At 44.9% G+C, this 23,548-nt stretch overlaps 1 protein-coding gene across 2 annotated transcripts; it reads right to left on the bottom strand.

Moving 5' to 3' along the window:
- Nucleotides 1–1,924: 1,924 nt before the first annotated feature.
- Nucleotides 1,925–22,677, bottom strand: SENP2 (SUMO specific peptidase 2). 2 transcript variants are annotated; one of them, XM_082767120.1, is made up of 17 exons: nt 22,552–22,677; nt 19,623–19,678; nt 18,074–18,207; nt 17,140–17,215; nt 16,519–16,597; nt 15,221–15,365; nt 14,299–14,402; nt 12,345–12,439; nt 11,298–11,355; nt 9,577–9,640; nt 8,739–8,888; nt 7,181–7,312; nt 6,570–6,773; nt 6,345–6,424; nt 4,731–4,815; nt 3,927–4,022; nt 1,925–2,640 (listed from the first exon to the last, which is right to left on the bottom strand). In XM_082767120.1, exons 1-17 carry the CDS (start codon nt 22,671–22,673, stop codon nt 2,578–2,580), a joined length of 1,743 nt encoding a protein of 580 aa, XP_082623246.1. In that variant the 5' UTR covers nt 22,674–22,677; the 3' UTR covers nt 1,925–2,577. The 2 variants fall into 2 exon arrangements, with proteins under 2 accessions (XP_082623246.1, XP_082623245.1); XM_082767119.1 differs by having other exon boundaries at nt 3,927–4,059.
- Between the last annotated feature and the right edge of the window lie 871 nt (nt 22,678–23,548).

Genomic DNA, 23,548 nt, shown 5'->3' on the forward strand with positions numbered 1-23,548 from the left:
GCTCAAAGCAGCTCCCTTGTCACACCTCCATCCATCCTTCGTGAAGATGCAGGGAACAGAAAGTTCCCCCCTCCGCCTACAGTCTGGTGCTGCAGAAGCACTCACCCAAAGCGGGTTGGTTCCAGTGGGTGCTCAGCCCCCACGCCCCCAGCCCCAGACAGCCCGGAACGACTGCTCCTGCCCTGACTGCTGGGCTCTGGGGCAGAGCCACGCTCAGCAGTGTTTTCAAGGACGGGTTTGATCCAGACGTGCTGTCTGAGCCCCCCAGCCGCCTTCCTGTGAGTAAGGAGCACGTCAGCAGGCAGCTGACGGCACCAGAAGCGCACGAAGCAGGACGCAGAGCAGCCCCCCTCTCCCTCCTCCCTGCCCAGGGAGCGCACAGCATTACTCACGCTGCGGCGCAGGCCTCCGGCGTGCTCTCGAGTCAGCACTGGAAGACTTAAGGGATGATTTCTCACCCTGGGATGTCCTCAGAACATCTTATAAGGGCATAAAGAACCAAGCCCCAGCTGAAGGTCCACATCCCATGGGATGACCTCGCAGACAGAGGGGGCATTCAGCGGGATGCACACGGTTTTCTCCATGACCTCACAGAACGAGGCTTTCGACAGCCACAGACACACAGCACAGTCAGCTCCTGGTGAGGCTTACAGCACCCTTCAGGGGTGCTTTGCAGTTCTTACTGGGAATGCACCAGCTGCTCGCCCCCTCCAGCACCACGCTGCTGCTTCCATCTAACGTGTGAGCCGCCTCTTCCTTAAGGGGCGCGTACGAGGAGGACTTGGAAAGCACCCTCGTATCACACTTCCACCACCAGTCCTTCTGTGGGGGTTGTTTTGTCGTCACTTTTTTTTTTCCAAAGCAAATTTCTGCTTCCATAAGCAGAAGACTACAGGGTCAGCCTCCAAATTATGTTTGCCACATGTCAGGAGGTGAAGCTAACACAAAGGATACTTGAAGCATTCAGCTACCAGGCCCTAATGTTAATCAACAGCTGAAATCTTCCAAGTCCTCAGGGAATCCAGGGGGGATTAAATATCTCATGTAAGGACAAAACACGACAGATTGCCTTTGTAATAGTTGTCTCTTCAGAGGATCTCCTCTGATTTTGTGACGGATTAAGCTAATCAGTTTGAAAGCAAAGACTGAGCCAGCTCCTGCCCCACAACACAGATAAACCAACTCAGCAGCTCTCCCAGGAGAGCAGCTCCTATGGTGAGTAGCAGCAGCGTGAAAGCTGAGCAAGGACAGAGGGGATGTCCCAGAAATCAGCATCTGCCCTGGAGCTGAGGAGAGGAAACACCTCGTCACCAGCCAGGAATCACTTCACATTACGGAGACCGTGCCATCTAACATTACAGAAACAAGCAGACGTGGTTATTTATACCAGCGTTCAGACAACTGCTTTGCATGCCTGCTACACGCCAGCCTTTCCTCTGCAATAGCAAATGGGGAACTGAAAGACCCCAAACTTACGCCAGTTCTGGAGTGTAAACTGGGGAGGGAACAAAAGAAAGGGCAAAATGACTTCGGCTCACCTAAACTAACCTGGCTCAGCCTGGCTGCAAGGAGTCTGAGCAGAAGTCACCCAGACACTTGACTCAGCAGGCGTGTGGAGGCAGCACCAGCAGCAGAGGGGCAGTAAGGCTGTCACACGTTCCAGCACCACCACCCGTCTGGCTGGACCCATCCCGAACCCGGCACATCAGCACCAGCAGCTGCGGAGCACCTTTCATTCAGCAGCAGCAATCTGCAGTACTGTGTGGAGACACTTGTGTTAAAACAGATTCAGTACTGGACAGCCCCTGCTGTGCACAGGCTGCTTTGTCTCACTGAGCTTACTGGGGTTCTGGTTCCTCATCTCCCTGCTCACAGCCCCCTTAGGAAAAAAAAATATATCATTATTTCATTAGCAAGTAGTTTCTTTCCAGAAAGGCTCTTTATATAAGTTACATATTTATTTTAATAAAGAAAAGAAATAAATACCTCTCTCTTCACATTAGATAATTCTCTGGAGACAAAACAAAAACAAAACCACCCCAACTACAGGGGCTTCACTACGGATTTGTTACAAATCAAAAGATTGTAAATACTTTTTTTTTTTTTCTATGGTCATCACAAATCCAGTTTTAGGAATCAAGTAGATCATAGATATTCCAGAAACAGAAGAAAGCTCTCCTTGAAGAAACAGTAGCCATGCACATTGTCCTGGGGGAGATCAGTTGGGCTAACACAACGATTACCACCACGCTCAAGAGTCCCATTTGTCCATAATGCAGCCACGTGTGCTGCAAGGTGTGAGCCTTCCACCCCAGTGACGGAGGTTCACAGCCTTTGTTCTTAGCCGCTCCCCTGGCGAGGTCACAGCAAACTTTCTGACTTGCACACAAGGTGCATTAGCTAATTTCAAAGAGAGTTACTGTCTCCAAAATCAAGAAAAAAAATAACCGCTACTTCATAGCCTAAAGAGGAAAATTTGTGTGCCTGCTGCCTTTTCAAATAAGGCATTACAAAAGTAATTAAAATAAAAATTAGTCACCCCAAGGTGATCACAGTGTTACTCGAATAGTGCACGTCTCACAGCAGCTGCTGATGGATTATTTCCCACACCATCTTCCTGCGGAAGTAAGGCATGTGATTCTGAAAAGAAAAAAACATCCATTAAATACAAAGTCACAGGAGGAAAAGGCAGAGGATACGTATAAACACCCAGCTGATTCTTTCACGTGAAGTTCATTCATAGAATCATGAAGGCTGGAAAAGACCTCCAAAGATCATCCGGTCCAACCATTCATTGTCAACACAGCCACTTTGGGTACAACGTGCCTCTAATCCACCCAGCACCTAAGTGGGTATGAGACATGACAACCCAATAAAACCAGATTTACTTGGCTAAATAACAGCGTACAAGCTCTTTAACAAAAGACCACTGCATCGGAAAATAACGACTGTTTTAACTGGCCAAGGAGTTAAACCCATTTCTCCAAGAGATACAAAGGCCAGATGTTACAAGCCCACTGGCTGCGGTACCTTGCCCAGGAGGAATTTCATCAGTTTGGCTATGAAGCAGATACCAGAGGTAAGGAAGGAGCACACACCCTGCTGAGGCAGCTTTGAAGTGCCAGCCCTTATGCTACACCCCCAAAATGGAGAAAGGTACAAAACCTCTGCCCCTGCCCCAGACACAGAATCACAGAATCACAGAATTTTCTAGGTTGGAAGAGACCTCAAGGTCATCGAGTCCAACCTCCAACCTAACGCTAGCAGTCCCCACTAAACCATATCCCTAAGCTCTACGTCTAAACGTCTTTTGAAGACTTCCAGGGATGGTGACTCCACCACTTCCCTGGGCAGCCTGTTCCAGTGCCTCACAACCCTTTCAGTGAAGAAGTTCTTCCTAACATCTAACCTAAAACTCCCCTGGCTCAACTTAAACCCATTCCCCCTCGTCCTGTCACCAGGCACGTGGGAGAACAGGCCAACCCCCACCTCGCTACAGCCTCCCTTGAGGTACCTAAAAAGAGCGATAAGGTCGCCCCTGAGCCTCCTCTTCTCCAGGCTGAACAAGCCCAGCTCCCTCAGCCGCTCCTCGTAGGACTTGTTCTCCAGGCCCCTCACCAGCTTCGTCGCCCTTCTCTGCACCCGCTCAAGCACCTCGATGTCCTTCTTGTAGCGAGGGGCCCAAAACTGAACACAGTACTCGAGGTGCGGCCTCACCAGAGCCGAGTACAGGGGGACGATCACCTCCCTAGCCCTGCTGGTCACGCTGTTCCTAATACAAGCCAGGATGCCATTGGCCTTCTTGGCCACCTGAGCACACTGCTGGCTCATACTCAGCCGACTATTAACACAATTAACAGATGTGCAACTTCCCCAGCTCTTCTATTTGTGCAAGAAATCAGGAATCATTTAGGACCTTTGCTCACCTGTGTGAAGGTCATGGGTTTGTCTCTGGAGATGTAATCTGCGTATTTGCATATAAAAACCCCGCAGTCGCTTCCATTCAATTGCTGAGGGATTTCCTAATGAACGCAAAGAAGGTGGAGAGTTTTCTTCTATCTTAAAAGAAAAGCAATTTGGAGGTAGCACGCATTACCCAGCACTGCCAGTGTGCTAACCAGACACCTGTGAACCTAAGGGCATTTACTGGACACAAGGAATACACCCAATTCACCACACATCACCCTCCTCTGCTTCCTTTTTTGGATGTTATAATCCAAATTCTTGGCAGGCTGATAAGGAATAGCAGCAAGTCCACCCTGCAAGGTGTCTCAAGGTTTGCAATATGCCCAGCACAACGGTATCTTGTCTCTTAAACTGAGTTTTTAGATACTGCTTTTTACTACTAATACGTAGAGAAACATTACCTCAACCCTTTGCTTTGTCATATGCCAGAATTTGCACTCCAAAGGAGAATAATCACCTCAAATCTCAAGCCACTTTTAGAAGCCGATGTTCTCTGACAACAGTTAAAGAGATTCTGAAATTTGACTTCTGAAAGAGGCAAAGCTAGCTTCACTGTAATTGGTACACTAATTAAAATAGAATGTATTCAGCCAGCAAGGAGAGGCACTGCCTAAAATTTCATCCCTGCAGCCCAAGATGATACCTGAAGAACATGAGATGCTTATGGATGCTCTCTAAAGGCTTAGACTTATTAGGAAAGAGTTTAAGACCTTCATGATGAGGAGTTACGGTTCACACTTCAAATCCAAGTAGTTCTCACATACATGCGACTCCATGCTGTGAAGAATCCACTCCGAAAATGATAGCTCCAAATTTCGTTTTTCCTGGCTTTCTTCTTGCAGGTACTGGCTGTTTGAAACAAAACAGAACACCACTCTTCATCTCTGTATTTTAGGCCAACAAAAGGAGATGGTGAAGGATCACAGAAAGCTGGATGGCAGGACATTAAAACATCAGAAAGTCTTCACCGCCCCAATACAAGACATTTGGAGGAAAAACCCAAATCTTAATCACACGGTGAAAGACTGTGAGCTAACAGTTACTGGTCAGGAATGACACCAATGATTCCAAGAGACTTCCACAGAAGCATAAGCTTACTACTTAGTAAGGGTTTAAAAAAAAAAAAAAATAAAAAAATAAGGCAATCACATGTTATCTCAAGCAAACAGAAAAAGCAAGCAAGGAATCCTAATTCCACAGCATGCCTAAACCCCACATGCTGGGTACACCTCTGGAAGAACAAATACAAATCTATTGATTTGTAGATTTCCAGCTTCTGGAAGGAAAAAAACCCTGCTCTATACAGGCCCGTTCTTACGCTTCCCCAGGCATCTGCTGTTATCTGCTGCTCAGGAGAGTACTGGACTAATGCAACACTTGGTTTGGCTCTGTGAGCTGCTCTCCTGCTCTCCATCGACAAGGCTGTTGGACTAAGGGGTGGTGCTGCTTCTGCACTAGTGGTGAAGACATCTAAGGATGCTGACTTACACAACAGTTACAACCCAAATCTACACACATGAAGAACCATGCCCACTATGTTTGAGACTTATGCCATGCCAGTACATCTGGAAGTGCTTGCTACAAGACATCTGTCTTGAATGAGCACGTCAAGATGAGAATGTCAGAAATATGAGTAACACACAGTCAGGGCACAAGGGCGGTCTGCTGGGGTAAGCTGGAGGGAAATACAGTGGCTTTGTTTAAAACACCAAGCCAGAGCACAGGAAGTATAAAAAATATGAGAAGGAGCATGTCACACAGCTCACCACAGTAAAAAGGTGGAACACTACAAGTGGAGGAAAAAAACATCCTAAGGGAAGAAAAAGAGTAAAAGAGCTAAGCAATAAAGAGTAAAAGTATTTATATTGTTGAACACAAGTAGGAGTGAATACGCCGTAGGACACTAACAGCACAGAGCTGCAGTAATTTGAAAGTTTGTAAAGAATAAGGCTCAAGAGGGAGTTAAAAAGCTCTTGGAAGTCTGTAATGCCTCCCATGGACATCGTGTTTCCTTTCACAGTTTGTTAGGTGTTTCTGCAGTTCTTCCCACTTGTCAATGTTACTAATTGGTAAAGCTAGGCCAAAGTCAGTACATTTGTGCCACAGGGCTATCACATTTGATGGTGATTCTTTGTCCACACGTACACTGGGAAGCTGGAAGAACCGAGGCACCCAGGGCCCTGGATGGAGGGGGCGATGTGAGACTAGGTAAGTAGCCAATGTCACAATTCAAGTATAATTTACAGAAAGTCCACTGGAAAGATTTGTATTCCTGACCTACAAAAAAGTTAGGTATTTCAAGTGATGTTACAGATACAAAAACCTAAAAACCTTCTCAGAGTTTACAACATAAAAGCATTGACCGAGCAGTTACTTACAATAGTGCTTCACAAATCTTGTCCCCTTTTTGTGCCACTGAGTCGAAGTATGTGATGGTTTTCCTTCTGACATCTATGACCTGTTATTAAAAGGTGACTGTGAGACACAGCATGACCACGTGTTGCTGACAGAACAAATCCTAGATGACTTTTCTTACTTGTTTTTTTCCTTTCCCCATTTAATTCTTCAATTAAGGAAAAAAAAAAACAGCTAGCTTGACTCACCACTAGTGCCCAGTGCACTGTCAAGTGAATGGGGACTATGATGAGGTCCTGCTTGAAGAGATCCACACCTCTGGTCCATCTTCTTACTGCTTTGTAGCCCCCAGAAATAAGTTTGGGATAGAAAAAAGTACTAAAAGCATAGGCTGCTGGATAGCCTTCTTTTTTATTTCTTTCCACCAGAAGATTCATGTAGAAATTAATGATCTATATGATAAAGAATAAACACAAGACGTAAAATAAGACACTGCTTTACCAAATGAAAAACACAGCAACGTTTTTTTTGTTAGCCACCCTTAAGCAAACAGATGCCTAAGAAAATGCAGTGTCAGCTTTCAGTTTTAATTCTGAAAATTTTGTACTTGACTTACCTCTGCAGTGTAATACCTAGCACACACTCCAGTAACATAGACTAACTCCTGGAAATTACATAATACAAGAAATAAAGGAGATTCTAGAAACAGAAGGCCCATAAATACCTAAAAGAAGAACTCTACAGATATTTCTAAGCTCTCCAGTGAGGGTCCTCAAATGACTTTGAAAAGAAGACTTCCGTACACATATTTTTAAACATATCCCAAACTAGAACATCACCATGCTGCAGTTAGTTTTACCTCATCATTTAGCCAGTGAAGGTTCTTCAGTGTGTGGATGTCCTCACGGGTGACCTTCAGTTTGAAGGCACTGCTCATGATCTCGTCTGGCTTGCCTTTGCCAAACGCAGCAGTGACCTCTCTCTCCATGGCCTGAAACAAGCAGTTAAATGGGAAAGGACTCGTGAGCACACCAACTTGTGAGCAGCTTTCAGCTGAAATGAGGTCTGTCAAGTAAGACTCAAGTGACATTCTATGATTGTGACAAATCTATGATTCTATCCATTCTGTGATTCTATGACAGAGTAGCCCTTGACCTTGGTAACAGCAATAGTGTTTCAGAGCAGAGTATCAGTGGCTTAACCAGATTTTTGTTAAGTTAGCAATAGGACTATTTTTTTTTCTTGTTTCAGAGTCCTGACTTTGTGCTTTAGAGTCTGGATTTGCTTCTGTTTGTTTTCACAAAGGAAGCTGGTATAAAACTATACCAGTTTGGCTAGCAAATTCAGAAAAACGGGTGAAAGACAGCAGTACAGCAAACGCCTTTCCCTGCATGATGCTTAAACCCTTTGCAACGCTGGGGTTTAAGCCAGCTACAGCAGGCATTCTCCATACCTAAGCAGGTAAGTCAGGAGCCTAAAAGAACTTGAAGGTGGGGAGATTCAAAGGGAACTGAGGTAGCTACGCTGGAGTCCTGCAATGAGTCTGGGTTGTCTATATAATTGGCTGTAGCACGGATATTTCCATCTAAGTCTGCTTAACGGATGCAAATAAACCACTAGGCTTGTTAGTACGAAAATCTCTGATCTGCAAGATCTTTGATCTGCATCTCCTTCTTGGCTGAATCTGGGCTAGCGAAATTAAAAAAAAAAAAACACAAATTTTGCCTCATACTGAGCATCATTCTGTACAGCTTGTAAACTCTAGATTTGCTAGCCCTTTTCTAGTCATTTGTCAACTGGCCAAAAAGGAGGTGCTCATTTAGATTATCAGAACCACAGCTCCAAAGAATAAAAGCAGCCAAAATTCACTGAAGTAGGGGAACTGGAACAACCATGCCCTGATAAACAGGCATAAAACTTCTCTGCACTGTTATACAGAGTGCTGACATGGCCAGTGTGGGATCCTGAGGACGTACACTAGATGCTTAGGTCCCTCACGAGCAATGCAGTACTCGGGATCAGCAACAGCACACTCTTATCGCTGTGGTATGACAGGTTCAGAGGCAGAGCCAATGCAACTGTTACAAATCAGGTTAGCAAACAGATGCACATTCAGCATTGCTCTAGAAGACTGTTCTTAAACCTGGACCAATTTTTGTCCTGATAACAGAAGTCCCATGCACCGTTATGTTAACACAACCAAAGGAACGTGTGGACCACATTAAAGCCTTAAAACCAACTTTACTGCTGACCCTTGCTCTGTGAGGTCACAGCTTCAGACACTCAGTAATTGGTTAAATCTAAATTCTTAAGATTTTAAAAACAGCTGAAGAACCATGTGTAAAAAAAAAAAAAGAGGAGTTACTTGTGTATGTTTCACAGCTTTCTGCTTCGAACAAGACTGACAGGAAAAGTACCTCTGTGAGAGGAGAAAAGTGTTCTACTCGTTTTTCTGATCTTGGGAATTTCTTTTCTTCTACATCAAGGGCAGATGGCCTTCTGGACAAAACAGGTGCCAAACGCAATCGAAATGACACCTCTTCTGAGATTTCAGCTCCACACTGTCTCTGTTAGAAAAAAAGGAAGTCAGGCAAGCAAGGAAACACAAACTTGTTTGCTAGGGAGTAAGGCAGAATGCCTTGCTCATGTATAAAACTGGAAGGGTATTTTGTACACACATCCAACCAGCAAACTCCAAAGTTACTTTTTATGGATGACTGCATTCAAGCTGTGCACCAATGCCATGCACCTACGCAAAATTAAATTGGGGCAAGACAGCCAGAAAGTTAATTTGGCTTGAACTAGCATTAAGAAGCTCAGCAAAACCTCTGTGTGTAGGTATCAAGTTGAGACTGAGATTAGTATTTCTTAGTCCTGACCAGAGATTAAAGCCAAAGAGATGCAACTCCTATCTCACAAAACAGGAGAAGACTAAAGATACTGCAGTCCAGCACTGTAGGTCAACTAAGTTTGTGCCCTAGTGGTTCTGAAGCTTTAACCAACAGATAAAAGGGGAAGAGTAAAAACAGTATAGTGTGGTATGCTCCCAATAGTCCAGAAACAAAATTAGTGGCAGCAGAAAACCCTTTGTTATAGCTCCATTCATCAAATCATGTTCCTGCTTTCCCTGGGAAAAACAACTTGGATTAATACATTACTCACTCAGTAATATATGTAAGGAAGGAGTGCAAAAAATTAGGATTGCAAGTAGCCACATTTTCTTTAAAAGTGAAATAATGAATAACACAAGCTTACCCCTGAACTGGCTTGTTTCACTGGTCTTCCCTGTTCATGAGAATTTTCTGCTGGCGTGTAGTATCTGCAAGGAGAGACAGAAAGAGAAACAGGTTGTATCAGTATTGTGCCACATAATTCTTAATCCATCTTCTGGTTAAGGAATGCTTTTTCAAGGTTGATTCAGACTAGAGCCTCACTAGTATACATGAACATGAGATGACATTGCCTCAGCTTCCAGCAATGTTCTCTTGTAGCAGGACTGGGAGCTTAAATTTTCTTCCATTGACATGTGCAAGACTCCTTTTGCTTATCAGCTTTGTTATTTGGAAAACAGGGAAGCAACCAGCACCTCCTCTATGAAGGGCTTTGTGCTCTACTGATGATCGATACTGAAAGCTAGGTGTTACTCTGCAAGGTATAACATGAACATCTGCAACTACACTTGCAGCCAAATATAGTTAGCTTACTGAAACTAAGACCAGAACACTGAATTAAGAACAGGACAGCTAGAACTTTTTTACTTGCCTTTCATGCACTAGTCATGAGAGTGACTATCCCCAGTTGGAGAGGATTATCATTAAAATAATGCAGACTCTGAGGAGCAAGCAAATACACAGACATGAAAGCTGTCCACGTGTCCCTTCTTCGAAAACAAGAATTTACACTGTCACCACAGATCTCATTTGGGGGGAGACCTACAACAGCCTCTAATGGTATCCCCCACTCATTGTGCTTTAAAGGCATTCAATCCATCATGGTAAGAGTAGACATCCCAAGCCCTGCTGAATGACTTCAGTTAGTAGCTATATCTGCAAAAAAGGCAGGAAAACGTTCCCTTTACTTGAACCCATCAAACACTATCACTTATTTTATTTCCTTCTCTCTCTCCTTGAGCTTAGAGGAACCACAGACAACTTCAGCACTGGAACAGGGCTGCACAGCTAAATATATCGTTAGGGGTTAAAGCAGGGAGAACAGGGTCAGGAAGAGCTACAAGAATTACCACAACTAAATTTTTCTGCTCCCATCTACACTTTGTCCCCTCTTGTTTAAGGGAAGGTCACTGCAAAAAGACACGTGCCGCACAAACCAGACTGCCATAAAAAACCTCTCCCACTTGGTGTACTTACTGCAACCAATACCACGTTTCCTTCAACAACACAAAGCCATCTGAACTCGTACTGTTGCCAGCTCAGATGGTTAATGCAGAAGTCCACTGGTCAAAGTCCCTCCCAAACAGGTGGATAACCCAACTGCATGCTTCCTTTTTAGTCTCATATTCAAACCAAAGGCATCCTGCACGTCACAAAAACTGCCTCAGTCCCACCAGGCTTTGCAAGTTCTCATTCTCACACGTTTTTGGACCCTAGTTTCAAAGTGAACAAAATGAAATGGCAGCTCATTAATGGTTTGTCAGAAAGGAACACGCAAGTGAAAACTGATTCCTTGCAAAGCAAAGGACGACTTGGTACTGCCACCACTGTTACCCTCAGATAGCTTGCTTGCCACAGCAAAGGACTCTGTGTGCACAGCAAACACCACACCAGCACAACCCCTGCCTGTTACACAGCAAGGCTGTAGCTGAGATGGAACTGGCTGGCAAACAATTCCAGAGCCACAAGGTAGCTACTCCCGTTCCACACTAGGATGATAAATATGATTTTTCTCCTTCTGGCCACTACCAGAGGATGACACAGATACACACACACAGCAAAACCAAGCAAGAACCGCGACTTTACCTGATTATATCGCTTCTTGGAGACCAGTGTGTGCTGCAGCTGTCTGCACGCTTGCTATCTGCACAGAAAAGCAGTAACAGAAAGACAAGAAGTCAGCTTTTAATTACAATCAGATGAACATGGCTATCAGTTTATGGGCGATAAGACAAAGCCTCTAATAATGACCACAAGGTTATGAAGTTTAAACTTGGGCAAACAGGCCTGCTGAATATCATGGGCAAGTGTATGAGGATTGAAGCAAGGGATTTGCTAAGTTTTATGTCCTGGACTGCACCCTTTACTAATATTTTATTTTATTTCAAAAATAAGATGAAGAAAATAACTCAGAAGTATAGCTTGTAATTTTTCACCTCAAAACAAGCTTTCCCCAAATTCTAGCACCTGCTCAGAAATTCACAACCCATGTGACTGCATAATGAACCACGTACGTAAAAAGGAGCACTAATGAAATACTACTTAAATAATGAACAGGAAAAAAAATAACTGGAACAAAATTAAACATATACACATTAAAACGCAGTATTATAACACACTGCTGGTATACAAGAAAATAGCCTGTCAGCAAACCAGTTTCACCAGCCCATTCTGCAGGAGATAGCTAGTGAAGGTGACCCTAGTTATCTATCTTCAGCAAGCTGAAGGTATGGTCAGATACCACAGACTTCCCATGCCTAGTGCAGTTACTTCTGCAGCCAAGAACATCCCTAGTACAGTAATGGCTTTGAAGTACAATTTTAAACTTTTTCCACTTACAAAGCCTTTTCAGCCAATAACTACCCATGGTTTTGTTCCTGCTTTCCCTTTCCTTTTCTTTTCTTTTTCCTTCCAGAGACAGGCCGTTTCATTCTAAGAACTGAGGTAAGCTATAGTAGCATAAACACGCTGTCTGACTTAGATTTCCTTACACACAGACACACCTTAACAATACACCAGCACTGACAACTCTTCTTAATGTAGACTATGCCTTCGAGACTTAAGGAAACACCCTATTTTGATTCGAGATCTAGCTGCAAAACAGGACAGATATGAATCACAGGGGATACTCACTGGTTCTTAGTGTCATATATTGACAGACATCTCCGCGTCTTTGTTCATCCAGGTGACTTGCAGCCATCACTGGTTCCTTGGAGTAAGCCTGAACACTTTGGTGCAGCAGAAAATACCAGAGAAGAATCAGAATGTCTGTATAGGCAGTATGTGTTATCAATACACACCAATTCACCAGAAAGGATAAAGCTTATTCATACACAACTGTCTACACTAGAGTTGGAGACCACAGGTAAAGCAATAGAAACTGTTTTAGGTACAATTAGGCTGTTTAATCCATTAACAGGGTCATCCTGTCTCTTGCATTAGTTTTACAACAGAACCTAAGAGGCATTTTACATTCAAAATCTTGGCTATTTTCAACTCATACATACTGCTGACACAGGAGTCACATTTTCTGCCATTTCAGAATTTCAGGAGAGACTAGTAAGTCACAACAATTGATTCTTTTACCCCTTCACCAGCAAAAAAGCTTTACTTAAAAAAAAAATAAAAATCTTTACACATTGCACAAACATCTGGGTCAACCTGAGGAGGCTATTGTATTTTACAGAACAAGACAGCATTCGTTTTAATAGTCCTTGACCAATTCTGTTCAATCTATTTAATAAAGATTATGTTCACCATGTGAATAGTGTCCACAACAGAAATTTCTGGGACATTTTACTTAGGATCTGCTCTACTTGGACCTCAGGGACTACATGCTCATTATCAGCTGGCGCACACTAGATGCACTCTGGAGGAATGCTCTCTGATTTAGCATCACCTGAAAGGAATCTGCTTCACATCCTTCAGGTCTGCTCTGACATATGAGCCAAACCACAATAATCAATGATCAGGAGATTAGATGCCAAAAGCAGAGTCCTGATCCACCCTAAAAAGCTACTGATGGCGCACCTAGAATTATATTAAATACTGATTTCCGTATCGTTTTCATGCACCAGAATGTTTAAACAGGCCATGCTGTTCTGATCTCAAGTCTTGTGTTCAGGTGTCTTCTAGCTGTGAACAACCAGAGATGGGGATTTTTCTAAGCCTCAGTAACAATCTATGTTTCAATGCATTAAAAAAAAAAAAAAAAAAAGGCAAGAAAACACAGCACTTCCTACTATCTTTCTATGTAGAAAGGCACAATGGAATTTTAGCACCCTTTTGGCATCAGCATTTTCCAATTAGTCCCTCACAGCTTTGAAGTGTAGCTATTCCACTAAGATAATAGCTTCTATTATTTTTGTGTTTTCCCTGGTGTAGTTGATTTTATGCAACCTCTTGGTACAGTTACAGACATATCAAACATACTCATCGTTAGTATATATGAATCAGCATTACACGCAAGTTCCCTCTTGTAGGTTGCTTTAAGAACAGGCGTTCCATACACGAGACTAAGATTTCGTCATTTTAGTGTATTGCAAAGAGAAAATTCCCTATGATTTGTATGAGAAGTGCTGGGGGAGGTAGGAAGGAACAGAGAAAGACCTAGTATTCCCTGTGTTTAGGTTACATTTCACATTCTCAGATAAAATATGTCTACTGACTGAGGAAGAAGTTGACTATTGTGAATGAGAAGATAAATTCTTTTTAATAGTGTTACAAAATAACCAATCCTATGGATTTTTATGATAAATTACACTGCCAGCACTAGAACTAGGTACTACCTTTCTTAACAGAAATACAAGAAAGGGCTATCAAAAAGAGAAACAAACCCCTAACAATTAAGGAATCTTCACTTTCAGAACATGCCTTCACAGAATGTTCATGCTTTACTGGGGGAAGGTAAAGGCAGGGAGGGAAGAGCGCGTCATGGCCTTTTCAAAATTACTTTACTCCAGTACCTGCTCTGGGACAATCTCCACAACCTTAAGAGAACAAAATATGATTTTCCCCTCCACTTACCCATGTACAAAAGCTACAACATTACCACCAAAAAGTTAATACTTATTTTTCCTATAATTACTTGCAGAAGCTTGTCGGCTGTGAGATAGAGCGGCTTCTAGGATATTTTTCCTTTACTAGTTTCAAGAGCTGTTTGTATTTCTCCTTTTCGCCTCTCAGAACATCCTAGCAGAATAGAAGGGGAAAAAAAAGATGAGATCAGAACCCCGTACGAAGCAAATACTTGTAATCTGAATTTAGTGCAGACTGCACAGGTTGTTCTCATAACACTGGCACAGAATTCAAGTTTATTTTAGCAGGAATTCCTACACCTTCATTTTTTTCCTATCCTGCGATAAGAACTTGCATCCCACTACAATCTCAAAATTCCTTCTGCAACTGTTTCCTCAAACGTGGGCCTCTTCTCTCTAGCTGTGGTCTACACTTCTTGCATAAGAATTCAGGCTAATAGGAATTCCTGTCAATATACATAATGACTGTGTGCTATGAGTCTCCACGGTATCTTAATCATATTCCTCCGCTTGTCATAGCCTGCTTCTCCAGTAGTTCATTTTAAGATCTTCTCCAGTGTAAGCTGGGTTTATCACATATTTTCCAATAGTTGCTTCAGATATTGGAAGAAAAGGACAGGGAAGGACCTCTTAGCCCTTCAAGGAAGAATTATCAGCAAGTGTGTGGGGTTTTTTGCCTACATCATCCTTATAAAGCTGCTACGTAAAGACAGCTGTTGAGCTGGGGTAAGGACAAATAGTAAAACAACCCTGCAACAATGATATGCTAAGTGACAGGGCAGTACTTCCACTTACAACACTTGATACGCAGAAAAGCAAATAAAACATCACGCACTGATTTTCCGAAGCATTCCTTCATTAACTATATCCACTGCAGGGAATGTTACAAACTGTCACTTCAGTGTTTGTCATAGCTCTGATGTGACTACTGAGTTGTGTTATTTCAAAAGCCAGCTTTCTCACCCAACGCACCTCTTCCACAGTACAGAAAGGCCTCCCCATTTTGCCGACTTCTGAAGTCGCAGACTCTGGCGTAGTGTGCTCCTTAATGGGTGGCCTGAGTGTTACGGTGTCTTCTGGAGTAGTTTTGACATGGTGGTTGCCATTCCTGCTAGTGCTAAAAATACCAATGGCAAAAGAAATAGCATCAAGACAATATTCAGAAAAGCACCTCTGATTCAAGCACCACCACCAACCGTTTTGTAAGCACGTGCATTGATGATGATGGAGACAGACATGAAATGTTTATTATTTTCAGATGGAGACCTGCTGTCTTCAAACACTTAATGGGAAAGTATGGAGAAATAAAATAGAAAGTCAGACTGCTTTGAATATACGCTGCTGATTGATCTGCACTCAGATGCAGCACCAGTGCTGCGCCCATTCTCAGGGTCATTTCCAAGGCAGTCCAAGCCCTGAGTCAACACAGAAGACTCGAGAACCACACAGGCACGTTACCATCAAACCCTCAACTCTTCCAAAAGCTAGCACACTGGCATAGAAGTGTAGCTGCTTTCCTCACAAAATTGTTCTGGTCAGAGACTTCTAGAGATCATCTCATCTACCTCCCCACTCAAGCAGAGGCAACCCAAAGCAGGTTGCTCAAGACCGTGCCCAGTTGGGTTTTGAGCGTGTCCAAGGACACAGACTCCCCTGGCTCTCTGGGCATCCTGTGCCAGTGCTGAGTCACCCTCACAGTACAGTAAGTGCTTCCTTATGTTCAGATGGAATTCCCTGCTTTTCAGTTTGCGCCCACTGCCACCTGTCAGTGGGCAACACTGAGAAAAGCCCAGCTCGCTCCTCTTTATTCCCTCCCATCAGATGGTTATGCACACTGATGAGATTCCTCTGAACCTTCCCCGGGCTGCATGTTCCCAGCTCCCTCCACCTCTCCTCATATGCTTCACTCCCTTCATCACCTCTGCTGGACTTGCTCCCTTAAGCCCACGTCTTTCTTATGCTGGAGAGCCCAGACTTGGACACAGCACTCCAGGTATGGCCTCACCAGGGCAGTGCAGAGAAGATAGATCATCTCTCTTCGCCTTTTTTGATTTAAACCTTTTTTGATTTAGAAAGGTTTAAAATTGGTTGGGAAAAAAAGCAGATGGAGACCTCCCTACAGTACAGCAGCTTGGAGTTCCAGAATAGCTTGGAAAACTATTACTGCATGGACAAAGATACAAGTGTTTGACAACACCCAGAACGCTCAACAAAGAAAGTGAAAGAGAGCAAGTCTTTAAGTGATGTCAAAGAAACTGAAGGATTTTTACCTCAAACAGGGAATTGTCTTATGAGAAAGGGATAGTGTTTCATTATTCAAGCAAGCGTTGGTTCCACAAGGCATCTTATCTACGAGGAGAGCACAAGTTAACGATGTAACTATACGAAGAAACTGAAGTTTTATCAGTTTACAGTGAAGAACTTCACCAAACAAATTATTTTCATTTTTCTCTCTTGCATCATAACGTTATTTGCATTATGTTACATTATTAACAATAATCTCAGATTTCCATATTCACATCTACAGAAATTTGTGCACACAAATTACTGTTAGCCTAAACCTGAAATAAAAAAGGGCTATTGGGATCTACTACCTAAAAATTAAGCGTTTTAAACAATTTACTTCTGGCAAGCTAACAGTGGCCGTGTCAGAAGTAGAGAACTGCATCCCAGGCAGCTCTTGAACTAACGCTGAGATGATAAGACAAATGCCTGGCCCCAAACCAGAAGCAAAGCAAGGATACAGGGAAGAAGCAAAGCTCCTATGCAAGTATCCCTTATGGTACCTAGATATCGTGCCTGTAACCTGTTCATAAGCCTTGTGCTGAGTCACAGAGTACACACACAATGTAGGATGAAAAAGAAATGAGTTGGTAACCCGATGGCCTTACCAATCTGTAGCATTTCTACTTCTAGCGCAGAACTTGCTGGTCTTTTAGACAAAGGGTCAGACGAAGTGGACTGAGTCTTAAATAAAAACACACAAGTATCATAGTGAGTATAACATGAATACAAATCCAAGCAAACACAATGTTCCTGAAATCTAGGCAGCTCTGTTATGACTCAGGGATCATGATATGCTGGTTCAGATTGCAGCAGAATGCAAATATTTGCAGGATCTCTGACAAGCTCGCTGATTTTTAATACTCATATACACAGCGATGTAAAACAACATGAGCCTAACATCAAGTTCTCCTCAGTCAGCTCCTAACTGTTCTGAAAAGCAAGTCTTGTCCTTGAAAAATACACTTTGTAAGAGTTAATGACTCTCTCAAGAACAAATAGGTAGAACACGACAGCTTCCTATTCCTCTCTTACCCTAGTGGGGCAATAAGAAAGGCAACATCCCACCTTTGAACCAAACAACGGAGTGCAGCTGTTAATGAGTCACTGTTACAGAACCTGTGTCCTACAGGAATCCTCTCGTGGATAATGAATTTAGCAGAATGATGTTTACCTGGACCAACTACATAGTTTTTCTTGCAAGGTGATGTATTTTGATTCCTTATCTACAAGCTTGAGAAAAAGAGTAACAGCTTGCAAACACACAGACTGTAGGTTTGAGTACCTGTGAAATATCTGGGAGACAGCAGAAGTGTAGCTCCCCAGTTCCAAGTGCTAGAAACGCACGTGCAGACTTGAATAAGGCAAAACCAGCACACAAGAGCAAGAGCTGCCTTCTATCAATGGAAAAGAAGGACCTACTGCTTTACGGGCTCAGGGCAGGCCCAGCTTCAAGATGCATCAGGCAGAGAAGCTCCTTCCTTTCATCTCACACAGATTCACCCAATATCATAACTACCTACTTTCAAATTCTGTTCTAACCTCTTCTGTGGGCTCTGTGATTGGAGCTGCATTGCTGACTGAAGCTTTCCAGTGCTTGTTTGTTGCCTCAGCCGGTACCTTCGCCACAGCAGAAACTTCTTCAACTTTCTCTGTAGGCTCAGAGGTGGTGCAACCTAAAAAACAAAGACAGGCCGTGTAAGAACACAACTGAAAAGGGAAATCAGGTTTTTGTGTGAACAGAAATCCTTAATGACACCTACCGCAGCAGAACTCATTGCTAGTTACAGTCTTTTCTGCCAACAGAGCTGGAGGTGAGTTTTGTAATAGGTGGCTCCAGAGGCAGTTCTGCAGAGCCGAGCTCACGACTAACCCGCAGATCTGCCAGCCAGGTCTACCAGAACACCCTGCTTTTGGGAGCACTCCCTTTTTCCAGGGAAGCAGCACACGGTGCAATTTCTCTCCCTCACCCCCTCCACGCATGCATGTAGCACTGCAGTTTATTACATGTTGCTCTTGACTACTGGAGGAGCTGTTTGCTGAGGTCTAGAAACCAAATTTAGCAAAGACTCCTGAGTATTACAGAAGCAGGGACACACAACCCCTCAGACAGTGCTCCCAAATGTTAACAAGCCAGGACTGTCTAACAGGGGGCTGTGTTAGAGAATAAATGGTACCAGGAAAGCATGCTACCTGTTCAGCAGCCCCTACCATTAGATGAGGGGCAGCACTGCTGGCCAAGCAGTGAGTAGGAAGCCCCATGTCTCCCCATAAAGTGTATGCTAGGAGATGTCCCACAGCCTAAAGAGCATCAATTTCTCCCTCTTTTATCTGACTGAAAAAGGGAAGCTTTGATCTCAAATCATGACCAAATCAGCTGGCATTGAGGTAACAAAATGGCTGCATGCAGCTCTGTAATTTTACCCATAAAATCTGCAGAGGGGGTGTCCGAGGAAGTCTCACTGAAGCGAACACTTCTCTGTCTCTGCTGTCCTCTCCCATGCCAACCCTCCGCTGCTTCTTCACCCTTCCTTACTCAGCTCTCATTTATCTTTTAAACATTCGCGTGCCAAACTTTTCAGATTCAGACTGAACCCACTTCTGGTTTCAGTTCAACTTTTTTTTTTTTTCTTCCAAACTCACGTCACTCAGAAATACCACTTTTCTCTGCCTGCACCAGTTCAGAGTTACCTTCCTTCACACCCCAGATCTTAAGTGTTTTTTTTGGGAGAAACACAGCTATTCTGAGCTGTCAGAGGTACAGCATCACAAACCTAGGCAGGAGGGGGCACACAGCTTCGATGCCAAATGCTCTCTGCTGATGTGGATGGGCCAGAGAGACCTGGGGTATCTCCTGCTGGCAGCAGAAGTCCTGTACCCTGCCACCACCAGCACAGATAACATCGCATATAGGGCTAGGCCCCACGATACAGCCTCAGGCCACTGGCTGCACAGACGGTCACATCCAAGAGAACGGCTCAAAAAGCCACGGTTTCGGGAATCATGCTGAAGTACAAAAGCCAGAGTTTTCTAAGGTACGTGAAACCTAAGAAAAACCAGGCGTATTAATTACATGGGTAATGTGCAATACCTGTTTTTTGCTTTTTTGGTTGAGTCTGGTCAGGATCTTCCAGAGGTGGCTGAGCACTGAGGAAAAAACACACAGAACAGTGTTTTGCAAGCACAGATAAGCTTCTGAGAGACTGAGTTCCCTCTGCAGGGCCCACACTTCCAAAATTTATTTCCATATCCCAAAAGTCTCCCCTCCAAGCATCTCTGGGATCATCTCGGACAGGAACACGCGGCTGCTGCTATTGAAGCACCTCTCACCAACGCCCCCCACTGCTCCGACTCAGCAGAGCACTCACAGACAGTTAATTCTCCCCCTCCAGCACATTAGGGCTCTTTCTCACATTCAATTCATGTTTTCTGTCTGTCACTAACAACAAAAAATTCTTCAGTTAATATGTAATAAGCTTTACATATATTGCATATCCTCTTTCCTCAAGGAAAGCAACATGCCAACGATTACTAAGCCATCTGAGTGCCCTACACCAAGCTGCAGAGAAATAAAAGTTTAATTAGGACAGGAAATAAAAGGTGGAAAAGCAACTCGTGAACACCCACATAAATAACTTACTGCTAAATCAGTGCTCGTGAACTAGTTCTTTAAATCATTCTTAGCTGCACCCTTCCTTACTAAGCGTTAGTTAAAGCATTATATCAGTTGATACAAAGATAAAGTCTAGCTGCCTTTTTTTTTTTTTTTTTTTTTAAAACTTTGAGAACAGATAGCAAAGGTTGTGCCTTTTCCTTTTTTTTTTTTTTTTTTTTTTCCTTATTTGATTCCAAAACCACCCTGACACACGGCGAGGGTTCTACGAAAGATGCTGTGCTCCTTCTCAGATACAATAATTTCTTTTCAACTGTTATGCTCCCAAACCCTGCTGATTGCATCACTTCTGGACTGCTTTCCTTCTGCAGCAGGAGCACAAAAATGAGTTCTTATCCTTACCTGCACCTTTCATACAGTACGGAGGGTATTTGTCATTGCTATGCTATTAAAGTCAGGCAGAAAAATGGGGGGTAGGTGTTAAATGCAAAACATTCCTAAAAAAATACATTCTTACTCAGCATATTTGATATTCCAGAAGGTAAAACTGAAGAAATCAAAAATATTTGTCTTCCTGATCAGTTTTTATCAAGACCACTTCATTCAAAACTTCATTTTGAAGTGGTCTTCAGTGAAATCTTTCCAGCATCAGTCCTCTGCAGAGATAAAGCACAATGCCACCTCTTCACACTACCTTCAGAGACAACCACAGGTTAAACACCTTACTGTGGTGACAGTTACTGGTTTCAAATGGAAGTGCATCTTTCTACAGTTTTAGAAGAGCACCCAACACCTGCGAGAGTGGTTTTGTCCTTTTTCCTTTACCAAACACAGCTTGAGCACATGGAAAAGGGAATTCTCTGCTGGTGATTCAGAAGGTTGGGAAATCGTTGATGTCCTGAAGTAGGCGAGGCCAGGGAACACGAACAGGCAAAAGACAGGAGGAGTGAGGGAAAAAAAAAAGGCAGATCTATGCTCAGCTACCTGCCTCCAACAGGACTGCACAACCCAGGAGGAGGTTACGCTGTGTCTGTGTCACCGCACCAGAGGCTTTGCCAAGGGCCTGGGGGAAACAGGTGAGTACAGAGGGTGTTGAGCAACACCTGAAACAAGCTGAAAGAGGGGCACCAGAAAGCAGAAGTCATTTGAGCCTGCTCTCCTCGTAAAGATGCGCTCACGTCCTTCGCCATGCCCTGGAGGTGACAGCACCCATCTGTGCCCACATTTTACTCGCCTCCTTGGCAACTACAGGGAAAGAAATAAGCTACGAGAAACTCCTCCTGCGCCAGTGTCCAGGACAGCTCACTGCAGCGTATAATTTAAAATTGTAAAAATTCAACCTTTCACAGGCTGACTCCCCAAAATTTTTGCATGCCGTACTTCAGCGATGCGCTGCAAGAGCAGCTACTTTTTAACCACTCTCCCCATGGGTTTCACCCACCCGTACCCACAATTTTTCACCTTTCTACTGTGGGATAACACTGAGTGCCAGACATCATGGAGAAGGCAGCTTTGGTGTTAACTCCCCGCTTCCCCTGCCATGGGGGCTGCATGTGGTGGGGCTCGGGTTTGGGATGTTTCTGCTAAAGCTGTCACACCGAGCTTGCAGCCGGGCACATTGCTCAGGTTGTAACAGGGAGCATCTGCCTTGCTTCCCTCGGAGAGCCTCGCACGTGGGAGCTGGGAACACCTTTGGCGTTTTAGCGAATATTTCAGGGAATACTCGGGTCTTTTAGCGAATATTTCAGGGAATACTTGTTTTTTTTAAGGGAATACCTCTGCCTTTCAGTTAACATCTCAGGGAACACCGTTGGCATTTAGCAAGTACCTCAGGGAACACACACCTTTGGCATTTTAGCGACTATTTCAGGGAATACTTGGATCTTTTAGCGATTATTTCAGGGAATACTTTTGCCTTTTAGGGGAATACCTCTACCTTTCAGTTAACATCTCAGGGAACACCTTTGGCATCGAGTACCTCAGGGAACACACACCTTTGGCCTTTTAGCGACTATTTCAGGGATCACTTTCGCCTTTTAGCGACTATTTCAGGGAACCCTTCTGCCTTTTGGCGAACACCCCTGCCTCCCAGCGAACACCTCAGGGTCCCCCCCCGCCTCTCGGTGACCGGCTGCGGGCACACGCCGCCCCCCGGCACCCCCCCCCGGATCCTCAGCCCCACTTTCCCTGCCGCTCAGCTTCCGCAGCCGCCCGGTACCGGCTCCTCCCCGCTTCCCTTCCCTCACCGCCCCCAGCCCCGTCCCGTGTCCCCTCAGCAGCAGCCTCGGGACCCTCCGGACCCCCCCGGGGTCCCCATTTCGCTCCCCCCCCACACGCAGCCCGCCCTCCTCCCACCCCCCCCCACCCCGTGGCCCGGCCGAGGAGGGCCCGCTCCGGCCTCGCTGACCTGTGGAGCGGCCTCTTGCGAGGCGGCGGCGGGGCCGGGGCCGCGGCCGGGGCCGGGGGCGGCGCGAGGCGGCGGGCGGCGGGGAAGAGGGCGCCGAGGGCCGCCAGCAGCCATTGGTACATAGGCCCCGGCCGCCGGCGGCGGAACTGCGCGCATGCGCCGGGCCGCCCTCGGCCGCCCTGAGGGGAGAAAATGGCGGGCGGCCGCCGGCGGGAAGGGGGCTGAGGGCTCAGTGCTGTGTGGAGGGGGCAGGTCGCCGGCAGGCGCGGCTGGCCCGGAGGGGTTTCTCGCAGACCGCTATGGGTTGAAAGAAGTGTTTTGGAAAGAGGTGTTTTGGGGTGGTGCTGTACCCCTTGTATCCTGTCCGGGGAGGCGAGCCCCGGGCTTGCCAAGCACTGCCCCGTTGGAGCAATGAGGGTCCGGTGCCCGCTGTCCCGACAGCGATTCACAGAGTCACAGGCAGCTAGGTTGGAAGAGACCTCCAGGATCACCCAGTCCAACCTCACACTAACAAGCCCTCTGCTAAACGATATCACTAAGCTCTGCATCTAAACGTCTTTTAAAGACCTCCAGGGATGGTGACCACCACTTTCCTGGGCAGCCCATCCCAACGCCTCACAACCCTTTCGGTAAAGAAGCTCTTCCTAATATCCAACCTAAACCTCCCCTTGGAGCAACTTTAGCCCATTCCCTTTCTGTGGTGGAAATCTGCTTCTGGACCTGTTCCTTGTGTGAAGAGGGCTTCTCCTGTCCAGTGGGAGCAGGGTGAGGTTCTCCCTTGGGACATTGCTCAGCACCTCACAGCAATCTTGTTTCAGGTTAATAAAGGGCTTGCCTAATACAGCTGCCTACTCAAGAGGCTATTGGGTTTATTTCCAGTTTCACAAAACCAGTGATGTGTGCAGAAACAGGCTCTTGCCCACCTGTAGTTCTGGGAAGGTGAGCTGCTGGTGCTCAACCTTTAGAGCCATCAATTAGTTACAGACTTTATCTATCT

This window comes from Aythya marila (genome assembly GCF_965140915.1).
Source record: "Aythya marila genome assembly, chromosome: 9".
Classification (NCBI taxonomy): Eukaryota; Metazoa; Chordata; class Aves; order Anseriformes; family Anatidae; genus Aythya; species Aythya marila.